Genomic DNA, 21,533 nt, shown 5'->3' with positions numbered 1-21,533 from the left:
AGCTCATCTGACAGTTCTAGCAGTAGAGTCGCCTCTATTAGTATAACTGTTCTCATAGAACCGACACTGTTAGAAGAACTGACTCTAGTAGAAAACCGTCAGGGGAGCTGGCTCTAGAACTGTTACATGTATATGGCACATTTAGAATTGCCCTAGAGCCGGCTCGTCTGACAGTTCCCCTGAAAGTTTAGAACTGATCTTATCTGCATTTTGTATGCCATTTTTACCTATCATAAAATGTATGAACAGCTTTCACCTGTAGAACATGTCATTATTATACAAATATAGTTAGTTGCAGATTCAAAAGGAATGACCTGATGTGGTTTGTACTCTTCTTAAAATGGTGGTTTTTTTTACAACAAACAAATATATGCCTCTTTAGATATATGTACCTGTTCCAAACGGACTGTTTTCTCCACTTCCGCTTCCGGTGTTTTTTGTGCTATTATTTGTCTGATTTGGAATGCTACTTTTCTCTTTGTCTTTGTTGGACTCTTATAAGATACAAAACGGTAGAACAAAATATTTTATCATTACATGTAAGACAAATATGGAATGACAAGAACAAATTTGAATCTAATTATTACAGTAATCCAAAAGTTGTTATTTTCTATTAGAAATGTAGTATGTACCATATATGACACTGACTGTGTTTGTAGTATAATGTATTACACTGCAGATTTTAAACACGGTCATTCTACAACTTAAGTCTATGAATTTCTGACTAATAGAAGTCACGTTTTTGTAATTGAATCACATTTGTCACCAAACCTTTCGCAATAATATTAACTTAAAATGTTAATATGAGTGTGGCCTTGCACTGCATGCAATGACTGAATGCAAGAGTAATCAAGGGAACCAAGGATATAGCGGTAATCAAAAGAATGTAATCCAGGGACAAAGACCAGACGTGGAAAACAGACATACACAACAATTGATAGGTCTGATTTTAATTAGTTTGTTGTAGTGCGGATACAGCTTTCAATAACCCACGAAAAAAAAATATTTATGACGGCACCTTCTCTTAAACATTTCTTTTGGGTATTGAAAATCTTTTATTAAAGAAAAATAAAACATAAACTATGATAAACTGAAAGATAAATAAAACAACTGCTTTAATCAATTTTGTGATATCGTACAATATATTGGCAGAGAGAATAATTGTAAACCATAATTAATTCAGTCGTCAACTAACATAAACAGGACATTTTAGAAGAAGTTGTATCATTAATTTCAAGTATTCTTAACTGGCGTGTGTATTATCCCTTTAAAAAATGGAAACAAAAACAAATTTACCCTTTACTTCCTCTTTTGGCTTCTTTTTTGTACATTCGCATGTGTTGCAGCCGTCGTTGCCCTTAGGTCCTAGTTTGTACCCGTCCTTACAAGACAGCATACATAGAAGAGTTGTAAAACAGTTATTATTGGAATTTTCTTTCTTCTTATATGTATTTTTTCCAACCATTGGCATACCCATTCCATTAGCTGAAAAGACGAATACGATTACTAGTATATTGTTGTGAACATGTTGAATAAAACTCTCCTAAATTAAAAAAAAACTTATTTTAAATATGGTCCTTAGATTTGAATGGGAAGCGAGGCGATCGTAACTCCTCGGCCCTTTCCGCTACACTAAAAAATAACGTTTTTCTTCGGTGAATCTGGAATCTGGAAAGACTGAGGAGTTCCGATTGGGAAGCCAGATATTCTATAAATATGTATAAACATGAACAAAAATGTTTAAAGGAATTCCTATTTCATATCTATATTTCTTGATGTAACATTTCGTGGAAAAACAAGTTTGCACCGACACGAACAAAACGTCCTATGTTATATTATTATCATTATTTTCTTTCTTTTTTGCACTGTCATAACAATACATGTATAATACTAATAACACTGCATCGGCAGTATGTAAACGTTTCATAAGAACGGATTGCATACAAGCGAGTTGAAATTGGGGGGAGGGTATTGCTGACAACGACATGTCGATCGGAAAGACTGACCGAATGAGGCTAAGAAACTCCAAGTTCTTTGCTTGCAGAAGATTTCAACCTGTGATATCATTTGCCAAAAACAAAACAAAAACAAAAAACAAAAACAAAAACAAAAACAAAAACAAAACCCCCCCAAAACAAAAAAAACAAAACAAAAACAAAAACAAAAACAAAAACAAAACATTTCGAACACACCTGGACCACAGGGACAAGATTTACAGCCATATTCATCGATAACCAGGCAGTAAGTAGGACAGATAATATCACCACGTAGACAGCTTCTATGCCTGCTGTTTGACGGTCCGTGAAGAAACATTCCCGGAACAGACATGAGGCCATTCCGCATTCCACCCATACCTATACCGGACACTTCACCGACTCCAGTTCCGGCCATGGAGGTACCAAGAGCATCAATAGACGAGGTGAATGGCGTCCTTGACAGATCTTGTCCTTGGTTGAATGGGCTACCGCCACCGCCTGTTCCCGCTGATCTCATATTTTGAAAGGACATCCCAAAGTTTGCTGTACAACGAATGCATACGCACAAGTTTAGAACATTGAAAAATATCTTGAATGAACATTTCTGCCAAAACAAACCAGTTTTGTTACATAAAATAAATGTTATACATCTTATACCTGTAATCGGCTATCGAACGATTGAAAAGCATTTGGAAAACCTTGTTCTGTCTTCATGGTTCTATCAACGTTTTAAGAGGAAAACAAAATATAGAACTTCCTTGGCACAAAAAAATGTCCAACAAAAAATTGAAGCATAAATTCCGATATAATCCTTGTCCAGAAAACCGTCAATTAGATCCTAGGTTAACATGCAATACGCAAATGTGATACTGCATACAATTTAAGTAGCACTCCAGCTAAGAATCATGCAAAATGTTATTCGTGGTTGGACAGCCTACATATTTTTATTTTTGATATTTTGTTTAAAATGCTTTAGTAAACAAAAAATAACGTGGTTTTACATATCACCCGTGCTCATAGGAGATAAAAATTGTATAGAATGCACTGTACAATTCAAAATCAAGGGAGATAACTCTGTAAATGACACTCAAATACAGTAGAATCTATTGAATTTTCAATGTTGATTATCTCCTAAGAGCAGGCAGACTTGAATGAATAATCACACATTTCATAATATAGACCCATAAAACAACTTGATTACAAAAATAAAAATATGTAGCCTGTCTTACATTCATATCTATTATTCGAAATTCCAAATATTCAAACTGCTTTGCTCTCTTCGATGCATTGCACTAATTCAAATTATTCAGACGTTTCACTGATAATGTCAAGGATCCAATAATTATTAAAGTATGGGTTAACCCACTTTTGTAAAGAAAGTCTGTGCTGAAGAATTCTACATATATATATAGAGGCGAACCTTATAATTTGTACGTGGGTATAACGGGCTGTGGATGATTGTGATCAAACTTAGAGAAAACTTACATCCTTCTTTACAATCACACTTTCTACAATGTGGAAGCTGTACAATACATCTCGGGTCACAGTCATGTGGCACTGGTGGGCAGTCGTTCGATCCGTAGCCTGTTGAATACAGAAAATGCAAAGAAAGATGTTCTGGTGCCATGCAATAACTGAAATTTCAAAATCGCAATGCTTTACCGCCATGAATTAATATACACAAATTTTTCCTTACTGACTAAGACATAAACAAATTATTAGCAGAGGGTTCAGTGGAAGGGTTGGGGATTGAATTAGTTTTTAAATAGTACTCCACATAATAATCATGCAAAATGTGATTCATATTTTTATTTTTGATTGATGTATTTTGTTTAAAATGTAAACAGAAAGTGACATGTGGCTTTCTATATAATCCTTGTTTATTGGAGATTAAAAAAATCACATAAAATGTACTGTACAATTCAAAATTAAGGGAGATAACTCTGTAAATGACACTAAAACACAACAGAAATATTGGATTTCTTCCCAAGAGCAGACAGATTGGAAAGAATAATTACACATTTCAATATATAGATCTATAAAGCAACATAATACCAAAAATAAAATTATGTATCACTTTACAGAATTTACAGATTCGTACAAAGACGGCTAATTAAATTCCAAATTTTTGCCCAATTTTTTTTTTTATTCAGTCATGGACAGAAAGCTTGTTATGATTAAACATTTCCTCCATTACGTAATAATATTTTGTTTACAATCCCAGCTGCTGCTAAACAAATCTAACTTATACAAAGTCGCTAGGTCAGAAGATGATCAGTGCCTAAATAGTTTAAACTTACCCACTGAAAACATTATAAAACATCCTACCACGAATTGTAGGAATAAGAATTTCATCTGTTTTTTTTTGTTCAGAATGCTCGACAAATATTAATTGAATTTTAACTTGCTCCAAAGGCAGATGTATTTACACAATAAAATAACAATAATAGATAATAATAATCCAAATTAAATGCGGTTCGTTTCATACAAACAATTTTTTATCGAAAGTCAGCCGAGATAATATATTAGAAAAGATGGGTACCTTTGTCAATGTATCTTTGTTGCCTTATCAGGAATTATGTTTACACCTGCTCATGAAATATCAAAATTGTATATACATGTATTTGATAAGTAGAAAACTGACTCGTGTTTATAGATAACTAAAAAATGTACATGTATCTAATAGTTTAAATGCATTGTATTTGAAAGAAAAAAAAATAGATCCAAACACAAGCAGTATAACGTACTTGTGCAGTCATGTCTGGAAATAGTAATAATAATACCTTTTTTTCATATTCCCGACTTTGACTTTTTTTTTAAATTTTGAGCAGAGGGAAATAACCTTCCACTCCGACAGACTGGTTTACTGTCCCATTGGAGCATTGGACAGCAGTAGACTTAAAATTCAAATGCTTGACTTATTGTAGCTGTGGTTTGTATTTGATTACTTATGAATAATTATTTTCAAACTTTTTAGCTACTTACCGAAGTGTGAATAGTTCAAGTTTCAAAGAAAATTGTTTACTGTTCTTCCTTTCCCCAATGAGACCCCCAACCAGGTTGTCGGGTTCTTGTGGGTTACGTACCTTTGAAAACAACTTGCTAAAATATTCTGTAAATATGAAAAATAGAATACAGGCATGCAAAGTTCATTTGTGTTAATTTAACTAGTGAGAATAAAAATTAAAAATTAAGGAGGTAGACCTAGGGTAAGGGACATAACTCTTACAAATAAATAGAACCATTATGAACTAAATGAATAACACTGTGTGATAAAATATAAATATTTAAATATTTTGCCTTTAAGTACAAACTTGCAATGCAATGTACGTGGAGGAATTTTTTTTCTCTTTTCCTTCAAATTTCAAATTATGATAGATTATATATACTATTAGATTAGTAAGTATCTACATATTTTGCCGTTTAAATACAAACTTCCAATGTACATGTACGTATCTCTAGTGCTTTTTTTTTCTTCAAGTTATATATTGATAACATATACTTCCTTAGCAAGTATTTGAATGTTTGCCTTAAGCTCAAACTTGCAATGTACGTGGAGGTTTTTTTCTTCTTTCCTCTTTCAAGTTGCAGTACAGTTTAGTAAGTATTGAAGTATTAATTCTGTCTTTTAAATGTACGTAGAGGGTTTTTTTACATCTTAACTCCCAAATTTTATTTGATGATTTATGCTTACTCAGTAAATAGTTTTGATGTTTTTGATTTTTTTTAATTACTCCTTGTTTTAGAGAAAAACAATTATAGCTACTCCACTGTTGATCAATACTTGGTCTTTTTTTCTTTTTTTTTAATGTGAGATGCGGTTTATGCATTTTACATCTGTATATAATGGATTTGTTTTGTTCTTTATTTACACAGTATTCCATATGTAAGTGTTAGATTTTGATGACCAGTTTATTGTTGTGATTATGCATACATGTATTTTATGTAGCAGTTATCTTATTATTTCTGAAGCCACAAACAGTTCGATCCCGGTGCGGTACTTCTCGTGGGACGACATTACCTAATGATGTTGTCCATCGGTGAGTACCGCATCAGGATCGACCTGTTTCAGTCGAGAGCCACACGTAGACCGAAACATAAGAGCCTTGTTTTTGAGGAAGTTCTTTTTGCAAATCATATATTTTCTATGGGATCGTCTGCTATTTTACTCATGCTTCTGTTGCACCACGTGTCATCTTTACCTACAAAATTGGACACATCTAATTCTATTAGCCGGCATTTAACCAGCGGTATCCATTCTAATTACGATATCTTGCTCTGTCAGATTTTATTTTTTAGCCTTAATCTTATCTGGATACTCTTGATTATGATGCAGTCGGGTGACATTGAGTCAAATTCTGGCCCTATCTCCCCTAGTATTTCGGAGTCGTCATCGACGGCTACCGAGGACATCTTACATAATGCGTTTCGTGATTGTATAAATTCCTTTCCATCATTCGTTCACTTTAATATTCAGAGCCTTGTTCCGAAATTAGATTTAATCAATGTTGAACTTCGTAGCATTGTTATTTTGTGTTTCAGTGAAACTTGGCTAAGTCCAAATATAGACAACAATGATATTTTATTAGATAGTTTTCACCCTCCCTTTAGAAATGACCGTATTGATAGAAGGGGCAGGGGCGTACCCATTTATGTTAAAAATAACTTAGCCGTCACTGTAATGCAGGACCTCCTTGTCAGGGTGTCGAAAATTTATGGGTTGGGGTTAATTTCAAGGGGAATCAAACAATTTTGGTAGGAGTCTTTTATAGACCTCCGGATTCTGGCATTCACTCATTTACTCTTATTGATCATTCTACTGACGGCTGTAGATACGGGTATTAGCAACATTGTCATCTTGAGAGATTTTAACGAAGACTATCTAAAAAACAATAATACGCGTATGAAAAATATCATTACGAATTATAATATGATTCAACTAGTCAATGAGCCGACTCATTATACAGAATTTAGCAGTTCTTGTTTAGATCTGGATATTTCGAATCGAGAAGATTTGGTCGATCCTGTTCATGTCGGTCGTTCTTTTATCGATTCTGTGACAAGATATCACTGTCCAACTTCTGAACTTATTAAATTGTAAAAACGCAACATATATGTTTCAAGCGTCGGATTTGGTTATATGATTGTTGCGATGAAAACGAGTTTCGCGACAAATTACGTTCTATTCATTGGGATGCTATCATTTCTGATGCTAATAACAATTTTTATGAGCAAGTCCGCGGGTGTTTCTAGAAAAGCAAAGGACGCTTTTCCTACCGGTACACCTGGTCCGTGCTCCCAGTATTTAATGGAGTCTGAGTTGCTCATATACTTTTGTTACTTTCGTACTTTTGTTTTTTTTGTACGTTGATACTCTCGTCGAGTCTTTTACAGATATTTTATAAAAAACCGCTCGGAGACTATCCCAAATAAGGAGATAACTGTCTTCTCCTCCGATCCTCCTTGGATGAATAATATCGTGCGTCGCGCTATACGCAAACGCCGTAGATTACATAATAAGGCTAAAAAATCAAATCTACCCCAACATTGGGCCGATTTCAGACACTGTAGGAACCGTACGGTGAATTTAATTCGAAAACAGAAACAGAATTGTCTCGATAGTTTGGTCAATATACTGCGAACTAATACTTCTGAAGTCAAAAAATGGTGGATTACGGCCTCTCGAGTAGTCGGTCTTAAAACTCGAGACTCTGATATTTCTCCATTGAAGTTGGGCGATTCTGTCGTCAATAGTGACAAAGAAAAATCGGAAGTTTTCGTCAAATTTTTTTCTTCACAATCCAACATAGTTGATGATAATAAACCCGTACCCGCTATTGAATCTGTCCCTGATAGACAACTTAGCAACATACATATCACAGAAGATGATGTTAAGGATGTTCTTTAAATCATTGATGTTAACAAGGCTCTTGGTCCTGATGGCATAAGTCGTAGGCTGTTGAAGATGGCTTTTGATATACTTCATAAGCCTCTTTGTGTTATTTTTAATTTGAGTTTAACTAATATGTATTTTCTTAGTTCATGGAAACTAGCCAATGTTATCCCTGTTTTTAAAAAGGACGGTAAAAGTAGTGTTGGAAACTGTCGTCCTATATCTCTATTGTGTATTTTGAGCAAAATTTTTGAAAAATGTGTGCATAAATATGTAATGAATTTTATTCGTAATCTGCTGTCTGAACACCAGTCTGGTTTTACCCAAAAAGATTCCACTGTCAATCAACTATAATACTTATCAGATGTTTTTACGAGAGCTTTAGATCAGGGAAAGGATATTCGCAATGTATTTTTCGATATTAGTAAAGCTTTCGATCGTGTTTTGGCATAAGGGTTTGGTATATAAGTTACAAAAATGGGTATCACAGGTAGTTTATTAACTTGGTTTTGTAGCTATTTGAATGGTCGGAAGCAAAAGGTGGTTTTAAATGGTCAAGAGTCTTCTTGGGTATCTATAAGCGCTGGTGTCCCTCAGGGTTCTATTATCGGTCGTGTATTATTTCTAAATTTTATTAACGACATCGTTGACGAAGTGAGTTGTAATATAAAACTTTTCGCTGATGATACTAGTATTTATGCTATTGATGACAGCCCTCTTTTGGCATCAATAACTTTAAATTCTGATATGCTAAGAATAGTCGTTGGGCCGAAAGATGGTTAGTAACATTTAATTAGAAGAAAATTGAAACAATGATAGCATCTAGAAAGGTTGACCCCAACTATCACCATCGCTTACTTATAGATGACAATGTCATTAAGACAGTTCAGTCTCATAAGCATCTAGGTCTTATATTTTGTAGTGACGCTTCTTGGAACGAACACGTCAATGAGGTCATTAAAAAGGCATCTATACGCCTGAATCTACTACGTAGTAAATTGATTAATTTATTATGTAGACAGAAAGTCGCTCGAGACTATGTATTTTTTTCTTTTATTTGTCCCATTCTTGAATATGCCGACGTCATTTGGGATAATTGTCATGAATATTTGAAGGACAGATTGGAGCAGATTAATTATGAAGCAGTACGTATTGTAACTGGTGCTTCAAAATTGACCAGTCTAAATGTTCTTCTGAGAGAGACAGGGTGGGAGACGTTAAGAAAAAGACGGACAAATCACAAGCTTGTACTATTTCACCAGATGGTCAACAGTACTGCCCAGCATATCTTCCTAATTTAGCCCCAGCGTCCTTTGGCAATACATATGGAACCCGTAATGCCAGCAATCTGGTAAACATTCCATCAAGAATTAGCTACTATCATAACAGTTTTCTTCCTTCCCCCACTAGACTGTGGAATCAACAACCGGCTGATAAAAGAAATTCATCATTATCTTGTTATTAAAAAATATTTAAGAAAAACTCACCCTGTACCATTTTTTTATTATGCGGGTAAAAGGACAGGGAAAATTTTTCATGTCAGAATTAGAACCCTGAGTAGTGGACTCAATGCACACTTGTTCATGAAAACTTAGTTGAGAATACTTTTTGTTCATACTGTAACCAAGTTTCTATTCTGTAGCAGATTCGACGATCACAGACGTAACATGGTTGCTAAATTATCATATGACCCTATTACGATCAATAAGATCATCTTTGGTGACAGTAACCTCTCTGATCGTGAGAATTCCGATAATTTTATTGTGATTCAAGAATTTATTTTATCTACTAAAAGATTTTATTGCTAGATCTACGGTCTAGACTATCCATAATCTCTTGTTTCATGTATGTACTGATTAAAATGAGTGATATCCTTTAATTTTGTCATATTGCTTATAATAGTTGGCTTCAAATATTTTGTGTATTGTGTATAAATTGGTCATCATTATCATCACCTCCATTTTCTGAAAATATAACTGATATATGCTAATTACCATCTCTGATAATGTCTTTTTCATGGGAGAGGAATTTATAAAAAAAGTGTTTAACACTTGTTTTCCAATCCCTATATGTATTACATTTATATCTGCCATGTTCATATTTCCTAATAAAATACTGTTTATACTAAATCAATAGAACGTTTGTGTAATGCATTTTACATCAATGTCATTTATAAGCATCAAAGGAACATGGATTGATTTCATTCGATTTCAAATGAAAGCTTTATAGGCTTAGGTGAAATTGAATATGATGCAAACATATCACTGATTTAAAGAGTTATGTCCGTTACCCCAGGTCTACCCCTTTAAGTGATATGTTGTGTTGTGTACCAATACAGTTCACACCATACACAAAAGTACATGTATATGTAAGCACCTTCAACATTAACAAGAGCAGCTTTACTTTGAACTCATTTGTTGATCGGTTGCTCTTTTATATTTGTGTTCATTTTTTTGCCCCGTGCAGGTCCGGGTGTCAAAAGAATAGACCTGCAGCAGCGCTAAGCTTGTCGTAAAAGCCGACTAAATAGTGCTCAGAACCCTAGCCGGGTGCTAGGGCGCTCTGGCCACTGAGCAACTGGGATGTGTGCCCCAGGTGATGGAATGGGGCACCCCTGGCATGTTACATGCTGCGGTTGTCAGGCTATAATACGGAAAACCTGACCGCAAACCATAGTGGTGCACTGTGTTGGGAAAGATGCCTCATTCCTCACATGTTAAAGAACCCTACTGTGGTATTATCCTGGAGTAGGAACCATAGGGCTCCGCCACAGGAGGCTAAATTGCCCGACCCTACCCACCTCTTCCTATTTCCAGTGGCAATCAAAATTTGTCGACCCCATTGTCCTTGTGTCCCATCCCTTTTTCATTTCATCATCATTTCATGTTCATTTTATCGTCAATTTCATGTTCATCGTCTGTATATAGTTGAAATATTGCTGCTCGGACGTTAAACTTCAACAAACAAAAAAACAAACAAAGAAACATTTTTTTCTTTCATAAATATCTTCTTTCTAATCGTCAAAGTATAGGTCAATTCAAACAAACGTTTTGTCTATAATATAAGAATAGATGAATAATTCGTTATAGATAAGAACTTTATGTCAGAGTGGCTTGCTAATAAAGATTGAGATGTTAAATTAGAAATTGTTTGTTTTGAAGAGTGATCATGACCTGTTGTACGACTTGAAATTGACAAACAGAAAAATAATTTTCTAATAAATAAAATAAATAAATTATAATATCTAAGGTGACATGTCTATATAAGAGCCAATATTTCTGGTACATTGTAGCCAGCACTAGCATGTCGGACTAGTAAATGTACAAATAAGGGCCTGTATATAGGACGTTGCGAGGTGGTTCTACTTGCATTTTGGTTCGACACTCTCAAATATTTTTTTTCATTAAAGGAATCCAATTATAAACCAAGACTACCGTCTAAAATTAAATTCAAACAACTGACATTCAATGCAAAAATTGAAAGAAAAATAGTTCATTGCAAGCAACAAATACGTATTTGTATTTTGAATTCATATTCATCATCGAATCATACTTACGTTGTATTGCAATGGTCATGACATTTTTTATCACATTCCCCGCAAATAAATTTTATTCCATTATTATTGTTTTGAAAGCTATATAATTGTTTATTAATCTACAAAATTTATTTTGCAACTTCTTATACCATCCTCCAGGCAAAAAATATGTGGGGTGTAGAATACATTTTTTTAAAATCTAAACGAAATCAGTACTTTGCCGGAAATTAAATTGCTGTAAACAAATAAAACATGTTTAAGGAAACAAAAACAGGTGTGTAAGACATGTTTAACAACACCGCCCGCTTTATCCCTTACACAAACATAAGATTATGTTTACTACAGACTACACTACATATACCTGCCACAAAAATATTCGTAGTAGCAGTTGTTTACACCGGAACAGGAAGTGCATATAAAATTTTCAGTGTTCACAGTGAATCCACTGCAAATACCGGAACACGTAACACTGTAGCTGTGACACCACTACCACAAACGGGATAAGGTTTGTGAAGTGAAAAATTAGAGGGGACAAGAAAAGTCAAAATAATACGCAACATTCATCCGAAGTACTTGGTCTGCTAAACAATAAGCGTATGCATTTGAGTTATGACAGAAACGTTGGAAGTACTTCGAAAGACCAGCCTTAAAATGGGAATAATAAGAAAATATTGAGAAAGATTTGAAACATTCAATCATTCAAAAGAAAACAAAAACAGATATCATTTGTTTGAAGTTGGTTGAACCCGTAAGAATACGATTTTTCAAATTAGAGTGGTTTATCGATGATGTCGAGGGTTCTGGGAGAGTTTTGACGACTGTCTTTATATCAAGTTGTTCCAGTGTTACACTCCTAATAAAAACAGTTTTAAATGTGTCTTAAAAAAAGTAATACTTTATATATTGACAAAATAACCGTAAACATGCCCGTAAGTCATTATCTGTTCTCCGCTTACATTTGAAACAGCGCTGTGTCATGAATTTTATTACCTGTGGTCGAACTCAACTTTTCTGGTTTGACGAATAAGGCTTGTTTCTATGGTACATTGGAACGAAAAAAGTGAAGAAAGCAGTTAGTTTTGAATTCAGTTAATTGCTTTTTTTTATTCCAAACTATTTAATTATTGTGACTATACTTAGACAAGAAATCCTGAAAGTTTGGCAGGAAGTAATTTCCCGTCAGACTGAAGTCAAGCTGCTATCTTTATGTGGACTTCGTTTATATGACCAATTTTAACAATTTAAAAAAAAAGGTTTTTTTTAACAAATAATCCCAAATACTACTTGTTTGATAACAGTAGCTGTTGATTTTATTGCATACTGTGAAAGTACTATTATTCGCAGGGTACCAGTGATCGTGGGTTTGGCTTCCAAAGAAAAAAAATCCATTCGTTTGTATGACAGATTTGTGAAAACCACGAATTCAAGAATCCATGAATTGATAATTTTCCCCTAAACCACTAAAATTGGTACCCACGAATAAAAAGTATTTTCACAGTAAATTTGAATTCTTTTGTTAAGAAATGTCTTTTAGGCAAAAATTTGCGACGTTATACCAAATATGTTGTATCCATGCAAAGTAAAATTACTGCGTTAATTTGTTTCCATTTGTATTAAGATTTATTTTTTATAGCAGGGTTGAAAAACCATATTAATATAATGTGAAACATTTATCAGAAACTTGAAAAAATGAAACTTTTTAAAACCTAACTAAAAAGGTTTTATACCAGTGTCGAAAGTTATAATATAGTAATTTCGTATATAACTTTAGTATAAGTAGCTGTCTTTGTAAGAATCATGCAAAATCTGAAAAATGTGATACACCCCCAAAAAGGCTACATATTTTTATTTTTGTAATTAAGTTGTTTTATGGGTCTATACTATGAAATGTGTAATTATTCGTTCAAATCTGCCTGCATTTAGGAGATAATCGACATTAAAATTACAGTAGATTCTATTGTATTTGAGCACCATTTACAGAGTTATCTCCCTTATTTTTTCAATCTACAGTGCATTCTATATATTTTCCATCTCCTAAGAGCACAGATTGTATGAAAAACCACATGTTTAGTTCTGAAACAAAAAAAAACAAAATGCGAAAACATAAAGGAAGTCTAATAATTTTAGTATATATTTTTAGAAAATAAATCACTGTTGATTTTCTTACTTTAGAATTATAATATTAGATTTTGCTTAAGATATGATAATTTTGAATAGCCTTTGTTTACAAAATGTATTGGAGGCAAAAAGACCAAACTGAGAACAATAAAGTGCAACCCATTGGCTGATTCGTACACAGAATGGCACTTATTTCGTAAACAATGTATAACTCAGCCGTAGTTTGTGGATTGTATTTTTTGTTCGTTTTTTTTTCTGTAAGGTCACGGTTACTTAACAATCAACACAAAATATTTCCATTCCTTATTCTAATTTTCTTTATTTTATAAAATCTAGAGTGCATGTACAATTTAAACTTGTGATTAAGACTGTTAATCTAGCAACTGCTTTATTTCATTTATAATACCTATGCAGCGTCTTATTATTCATCTCGACACTGTTACATACTTATACTGACAATAATGATGTTATCCTGAAGAAAAGGAATATTTAAATCAAGTATAGATAATAGAAAACTTGATTTGAAATTATAATAAGCCTTGTGCAATGTACCTTGGACTCGTAAGTAGCTGTATTCTATTGTTTCGTCATCTAAGCAACATTGCAACAAAGGTAAAATAAGCCGACGCAAAGCTGACAATGTTTGCGAGACATCCTTTGACTCTTACATAAATTTATTGAAATTAATAGCTGGAGTAACTTTCATATCTTTATTGTCCTTAATTTAGTATATGTTTTGATAATATCCATAAGTTTTAGAAAACTTCAAATTATTTATGAATTAAGTCAGTGAGCGTTTGATAAAACATTTATGGATTTACTTTTCTGACTCCAATTTCTTTTTTTTTAGATTCCTATGTTGTTTTAAAACCGACTTAAGGTTCAGCTAAAGTCAATATTTAGGACATTCCTTAAACTAAAGAAAAATGTTTTATAACTTCTATATGACATTAAAAATAAAAATGTTCAAAGCATATTTTAGAACAAATTTACATTGTCAAAAAAAATTTTGAGTCTGAAATTCATACAGTTATTATCCTTATTGTATAATGCAGTGCATTTAATTTCCTGAAAAAAATTCCTTTCTTTAAATTTTGATGAATTATGATATTTTATACGGACTGAAGGTTTTTAGTAGTACCAACTATACATATACTAAATAAGTCATCTCTATCATATATGCTAGTTACGCTAGTATGAACCATGGTTTTTGTAAGAGTATTGAGACATTCAAATGCTGTAATCTTATTTTAGAATATTTCTTTTAGTATTACAGGCAATAATGTAGTTTTCCTTGTGCATTATGGTGATTGTATTCGGTTGTGATTAAATGCATGCCATTATATTTTTAGTATATTTCTCATACTTTACTAAGGTATATTGTTAAGTTTAAATATGTTCTATAGGCAAAATTACCACAGAAATTCGTGTTTACAGAAAAAAGAAATTACTACAGAGACGTCAAATCTTTGCTCGTCTCCTACCTCCGCAAGTTATTCAAAATAATGTTGCGCATGCATTCATATATATTCAATGGCTATGCATTACCTATTTGAATGCTTAAAACAGAAAAAAAGCGGAGAAAAAGTTTACTTAATAACAAAGTTAAAACAACAGCAACAATTCTGCCGTGTATCATAAATGAAATAAAGTTTTTTTGTTACATTTGTATAGAATGAAATTAATTTGGATTAAAATAATCCATCAACATATTATGGAAAAGAAATGTTGATAGCTCCCTATATAATGCTACCTAGTTCTCAAGTGCGCGTTTTTGTCTTTTCTTTAGACAGTGAAAATTAAACCCAACGAATAGACAATTCATTATTTTATAGATAACACACACACATAATAGTAATTCATTCTATTTATCATTACAATATACTCAGAGCAAAGCATCGTGAACGTTCTATCAAATTAAATTCTTGATAAATTGCTGTGAATGGAGATTGATTGAAAAATAATACCCCGAACTTGATAGATTACAGTTTTGGAAAATAGTACCGAAAACTCACAAGAGAGGTTTCAATACTGTCAGTGACATCTGAGTCTGACTAATTGATCAAGTGAAGAATCAACTTCATTTATTAGTAACACTGATCTACTTTGTCATCTATTTTTTTTTAAATTAATTTGGCAAATTAGAACCGTGACATTGCATTAGCAGGTAAATACGTGTAAAAATTCTGTTTAAATTTCCTAAAACATACTGTTCCATAGGTTTCAGCCTTGAAATCTGTATATACATGTATACAATTTAGAAAAAAAAAACACGTAAAGTTTTAAAATTCGGCTCAAAATTGGAGAAATACTTCATATATCTCATACAATATCATAAACCGTAGAGAATACAATACATACTCGTGTATCTTGAAACTGTATAAACCTATGGAAAACAAAAACCTGTATAAAATTAACAATCTATGGTCCCTTCATATCAGTTTCATTACGTTTTGAACCTGTGTAAACTGAACACCTGCCTAATCAGGGCAATATCTTTGTCCAAACAGGGTTTGATTTTAACAGGTTTAACTGTACATTACTTCTAGAAACCGAAATAAACGTTCGCTTAGAAAATTGGAGAAATAGAAAAATTGCCATTTGATTACATTGTAAGGTCATATTAACTCATTAAGTCAGTGATATGTTTGTATCATATTCAATTTCACCAAAGCCTATCAAGCTTTCATTTGACACAGAAAGAAATCAGTCTAAGTTACAAACGTTCCAATGATTTTTAAGAGTTGTGTCCCTTTCCCTAGGTCTACCTCCTTAAGCTACATAATTTAAATTTTCAATACTATTTCTTTTTGAATGGTTTCTGGTGGGCAAGGTAGATTAGTCAGTAAAGCATTTTTGGAACGTCATTTATGTGGTTCGTTTCTATTTCGCGAATCAAATAAATATAAACTATATAAGTTTCTGGGGCAGATTTAAATTGACTTATATCTATTTAACATTTAGTTGTAGAAACAGTTTTACATTTTGGACCACGATGTGTTGGCATAACCAACATTGAAAATACTCGGATAAATTCTGACTACGAAAATCACCAAAATTCACCGAAAGATCTGCAGAAGTATAAATTGATATAACAGATAATACTAAACAGAAAATATCAAATAAACCATTTTTTACTGACGCATAAATACTCCAAGGGTTTTGACATCGAAAAAAATGCCAATTTAAGCGATTTTTCGGTGGGATAAAGGTACATTCTTTTCCTGCTACCCAAAAGCCCCAAGTGTTACCGCAACGTTCCTGGTACCATTGTAAAGCTGATACCTTGGGCGAAATGATGCTAGATATATATGTCAGTTTACTTTGTTTCGTGGAAAGAAGAAGTTTGAAGAATGAAAACGTAAAAAGTGGATTCTTGCCTCAACGAGGTATAAAAGTAGCCTAAAAATACCGAAATGCTTCAGTTTACTTTATTTTATGTATTTTGTTAGGCGACAAAAAGATTCGTGAATGGGAGATATGAGGGTAACTAAAATAATATTTTGGTTAATGAGTGGGGGCGCACAGGAGGCTATCTCAACATACTACAATATATTATTTATACAAAATGTTTTACCTTTCTGCTTTAGTTCACTCTGATCGATCATCATTTTAACCATGATAATCTATTTTTTTTGTTACATTTCAAGTGTAAATATTTGTAAGAATCAGGCAAATTTTGGAATATCAGAAACATACATGTCAAAAGCCCTCAGACATTTTGTAACAAAATTTACGAAAAAGTAAGTTTTGACAGAGCTATCTACTCCTGATATTTTTATTTTCAGTGAATTTCTATTAAATTTTAACAGAATATACCACAGTATGTGATAAAAATACTCTCTTTTTTCCTTGAGTTTGAACACTAATAAGGGTTCATGTTATACATAGAAAACCGACGCTTTCAATGGCAGAAAAAGAGGAGATGAGTTGATCTCTTTACAGTAACACATTAAGTGTGATAAAATAGACAATAACAGTGCATTGACCAGAAATAAAATATATATACTTATAATGCTTAGAATCGGGGTAAAACAGAACATTTGTTTAAGAACATATTGAGATAAACCTGCTCAAGCTGAGCATGACACGTATAAAAGCTCAAATGTCAAAGCCTTTGAGTGAAAAGTGTGCACGTGCAAATGATGAAGCGATGAAGGCAGTTGACAAACAAAAATCGGCTAGTGAAAAATCAATTAGATCGTACAAAACTTTGTTTCAAAACGATCAAACATTTGCATTGATAAATTCAAATTTTAAGTATCAGTCTTTCTAAAAATCAGGCAGAAGGTGATTCACGCATGTCAAAAACCCACCGAATTCAGTCTTATTTCTTGTTCAGAAACAGTTACCGATCACATAACCAGTCTCAGATTTTGTATTTGGTTGTTGCACTTTTGAGATAAAAATTATATAGATTGTACATGGAATTAGCACTTGGGAAGAGTTATCGTTCTTGATTCGGCTTCCTTTGGTTGGTTTCAGTGGGTGATGAATGTATTATTTTCTAAACGTGCAGATCTGGATGCAGAAAACATTAAATTGTAGTTATGTGAAAGTATAGCATAAGTAGATTGAAAAAAAGCATCGTCTGTTTGGTTGGTTTTTCTTTACCATGAATCACTTTACCATTGGCTCTGTCTGAACTTTATATAGACTGGTACTTAAGTCATTCATTTCATTTCATATTTAATGCTTCAAAGTATACATATATTTAAAAAGTTTGACATTTATGATTTATGTTTTAACATAATTTTTTTGCGAAACCTAAGTATAAACCTGTATAATGCAGAATAAAATATATACAAATCTTAAATATGACTTTAGTCTAGTCTCTGAATGAACTAATCATTGTTCTAAATAATGTTTTCATGCTGTGTATTGTACTGTTTGATTTCAATTAAGACAAGGAAAAAAACAGGAATTAATTTGCAGACCAGTTGGGTGGTGAAATATCGTTATACGATACTGACTGGGGTAAATTGAATTTCTTTGTAAGAGTTAAGAATGAATTAAGTATATTAAAACCGACACATGGATATTAAAAGTACGCAAACAAAATCTATTCAAATTTCAAGGTGGTATGCTTCATTTTACACTAGAGTCTTCATAATAAAATTCTAGATTATGTCCACATAGTGATGAAGTATTATGGTTGAACTTCTTTTCCCACGCTCAATTTCCGGGTTTCGTTTTTAATTTAACTTAGAAAAACATATTGGATGTTTGAACAGTCTGTCCCATCATTATGTATTTATAGTCAGTTTCAATCAAAATGTACGAAAATATCTATCAATTACCTCTCACAATTGATGAATGTTCTATATTCGAACCAGCCATTACATCAGCATGTCATTTTACTAATAAGTTTTACAATTGATTTGAATATCATAATATACATAAACCCAACAAAAACCGAGAGTGAATTGCTATATGCCTAATCTACTGCACTTCTTAAGTTGAAGGCCAAGTCTAGAGAGGATGAGCTTTGAGAAGTATATAGTCTGTCGTTCCTTCCTACAGTCCGTACTTCTCTCCTTCTTCCACTCTTTGCTACCGTCCGTATGTCATTCGCACATTTCCATATTTTATCCGTTACTCTTACACTGCTGAGTTGAATGTAATAAACCTTCAGACAACCTTTATAACATATTCCCATTGTGTATCTCCTTTTTTCTAGAGTGATGTTGTTGTATGGTCATACGTTATAACTCCAAACTGGTTAATCAGTATCTTAGTATGGTTGCAGTTGGTATAATATACCATTTTGATATTAAAAGGTCAAAAGGTCAAGATTGTAATTTATAATGAACAGAGTCAATACGTAATTAATGTATACCTTCAAGGGATATACATTCACTAACCATTTTTTGCTGCTTCATTGATTATAATGTCCAGTTGCCCTTTTCACAAAAAATCGTAAGTGTAAAATTAGTCATAAGTTATGACGTCATAGTAAATCATATTATAACTTACGACTAATTTTACTGGATGTTGTCTGCTTTAAGGCAGTCTTTTTTTCTGGATAAAAAGTTATTGAAGTTTTGTTGTATTGTAAAGGCAATAATTGAGTACTGGCATGACACAAACTTTGGCATACAAATTCGGCTAAAACAGGTGAAAATGACCAGAGCATCCTCGTTTTTTTTGTTGTTGATAGCGTTGTCATTAGTCTGCGTTATGTCAAGTCATTACACTGTTTGTGCCTATACATGCGCGGTCAAGATTGGGTTAGTATGGCACACCTACATTGTGAAATTTGAAAGATAAAAAAATTGTAGTAAAGTACAATAAACAAACCACATGCTTTATTCAACATGCTTTAATGTTAAAAATATTGAAACAAAACGTGACATATGGCAGGTTTTCATGACAAATGCATGTACTATAAAAAGCGTACTTATATGTAAAAGCACATAGTGTATGCGGTAAAATTCAAATCCGTCAATCTTCCATATAGATATAGGTTCAATCCTTTTACAAAACATTTGTGTCTTACATATTCATTTAGACATGCAGGTATATGAAAATATTTAAGCAGAATAATGTATCATGTTGACTCTAGCATCTGCAAATGAAAAGAGAAGCAGCATATTAGTTGTCTCCATGATATATAACAACGCGACTAGGCGTATATAACACTTCTGCAAAACAAGCACGGAACGATTTTTCGTATCAGAAACAGGAAGTGCTTTTTTGATCTGAACTAAAATACCAACATTAACATTTGGTTTACAATTGGTTTAGGTTTCTTGTTTCGTTTTAAGAATGAATACTTATTTATTTTTGTGGTGTACTAATTTTTTGCATTATTTGCGATGGACAGAAAAACGCGATTGTAGTCACTTGACAACTTCCGTGAAAATAAATATTTAAAACGTTTGCTGTATTTAGTGATTTTTTACACTTTACTTTTCTTCAGATGAATTTTCACCGACTGAAGTTCAATCATAGTCTCTGTGAATTTTTAGAATTATCTAGATAAGAGAAGAAGGGTGTATACAATATTATGGATATATTAAATGAAACAGTTTCACACCGACAATTAACCATTTCAGAAACTTATTTCAATTTAACCAACACAGGAAAGTATGTATTTATTATTTTTTCCTTTTCATTGTTTTCCGGTGCACCTGGACCATGCCCCCCCCCCAGTTTTTAGTTGAAGCCGAGTGGCTCATTCACCTCTGTTACTTTGTATCTATTATTTTGGTTATTTTAAGTTATTTTGGTGTGTGTGTGTCTGTTTTCCATGTCTGGTCTTTACTCTTGGGTTACATTATTTTCATTCCCGCTAGAATCTTGGTTCCTTTGATTACTCTTCGCTAAAATACCTTGTAAAAACACGGGTTTTTCATTTGTTTTTCGGGTGTTTATGTCCAATATGAAAAACCATGAAAACCATACGAAAAAGGAGTAAAGTAAAAATCCCAAAAATATGAGGTCAACTTGTTTTGTGCATATGATAATACTTACGAAGCATGGCACTGGTCATGGCATTTTTTATCACTGTTCTCTGAAAAATAATTATGAATACTGTATGGCGGGTTATTTTGGCAGATGTAAAATTTGGCTTATTTAAGGCAAAAAAGTATCCAAAAAATTAGGCATTTTAGTGTCTTTAGCCTAGATAAATATTTCGTGGATTTTTTGTTTTTGTTTTTGTTTTTTTTTGGGGGGGGGTGCATTTGGACAGACTCGCTAAACTACTCCAAAATTAGCACACCGCCATAATTACCTGCTATATGGTATTTAAACATGTCAAATGCAAATATTATAAGTATCAGACAATATGTTGCTCATGCGTATCCAAATTTACTTTAATTTTTAAGTCAGGAGCAGGCTTAGGCCACAAAACAGTTCATATTTTGTCAATTAGTTTTTGTACCTTTGGGATAACATTAATACAGATTGTGTATGAAATTGGCACTTTGTAAGAATTATCTTCCTTGATTTGGATGATTTCAATGAGAGCATGAATGCATGAATTAAGATTTCTAAACTAGATATA

General features: G+C 32.8%; 1 protein-coding gene across 3 annotated transcripts in view; it reads right to left on the bottom strand.

The window, feature by feature from the left end:
• The window catches only part of LOC148596996 (uncharacterized), a 34,387-nt gene extending 29,895 nt beyond the window's left edge, over positions 1-4,492 (bottom strand). For 2 of the 3 annotated variants that reach the window (XM_088563985.1, XM_088563986.1), the window contains exons 1-5: positions 4,277-4,492; positions 3,462-3,560; positions 2,193-2,519; positions 1,297-1,485; positions 393-494 (exon numbers count right to left, since the gene is read on the bottom strand). In XM_088563985.1, coding sequence (XP_088420111.1) covers positions 393-494; positions 1,297-1,485; positions 2,193-2,519; positions 3,462-3,560; positions 4,277-4,331 — 772 coding nt within the window. In that variant the 5' untranslated portion in view covers positions 4,332-4,492. The remainder of the gene's footprint in view (positions 1-392; positions 495-1,296; positions 1,486-2,192; positions 2,520-3,461; positions 3,561-4,276) is intronic. The other variant, XM_088563984.1, reaches the window with a different exon arrangement.
• Between the last annotated feature and the right edge of the window lie 17,041 nt (positions 4,493-21,533).

This window comes from Perna viridis, chromosome 15, assembly GCF_037379345.1.
Source record: "Perna viridis isolate PV_CMFRI_1.1 ecotype Kerala chromosome 15, ASM3737934v1, whole genome shotgun sequence".
NCBI classification, from domain to species: Eukaryota; Metazoa; Mollusca; class Bivalvia; order Mytilida; family Mytilidae; genus Perna; species Perna viridis.
This window is presented reverse-complemented; position numbering and strand designations above follow the sequence as displayed.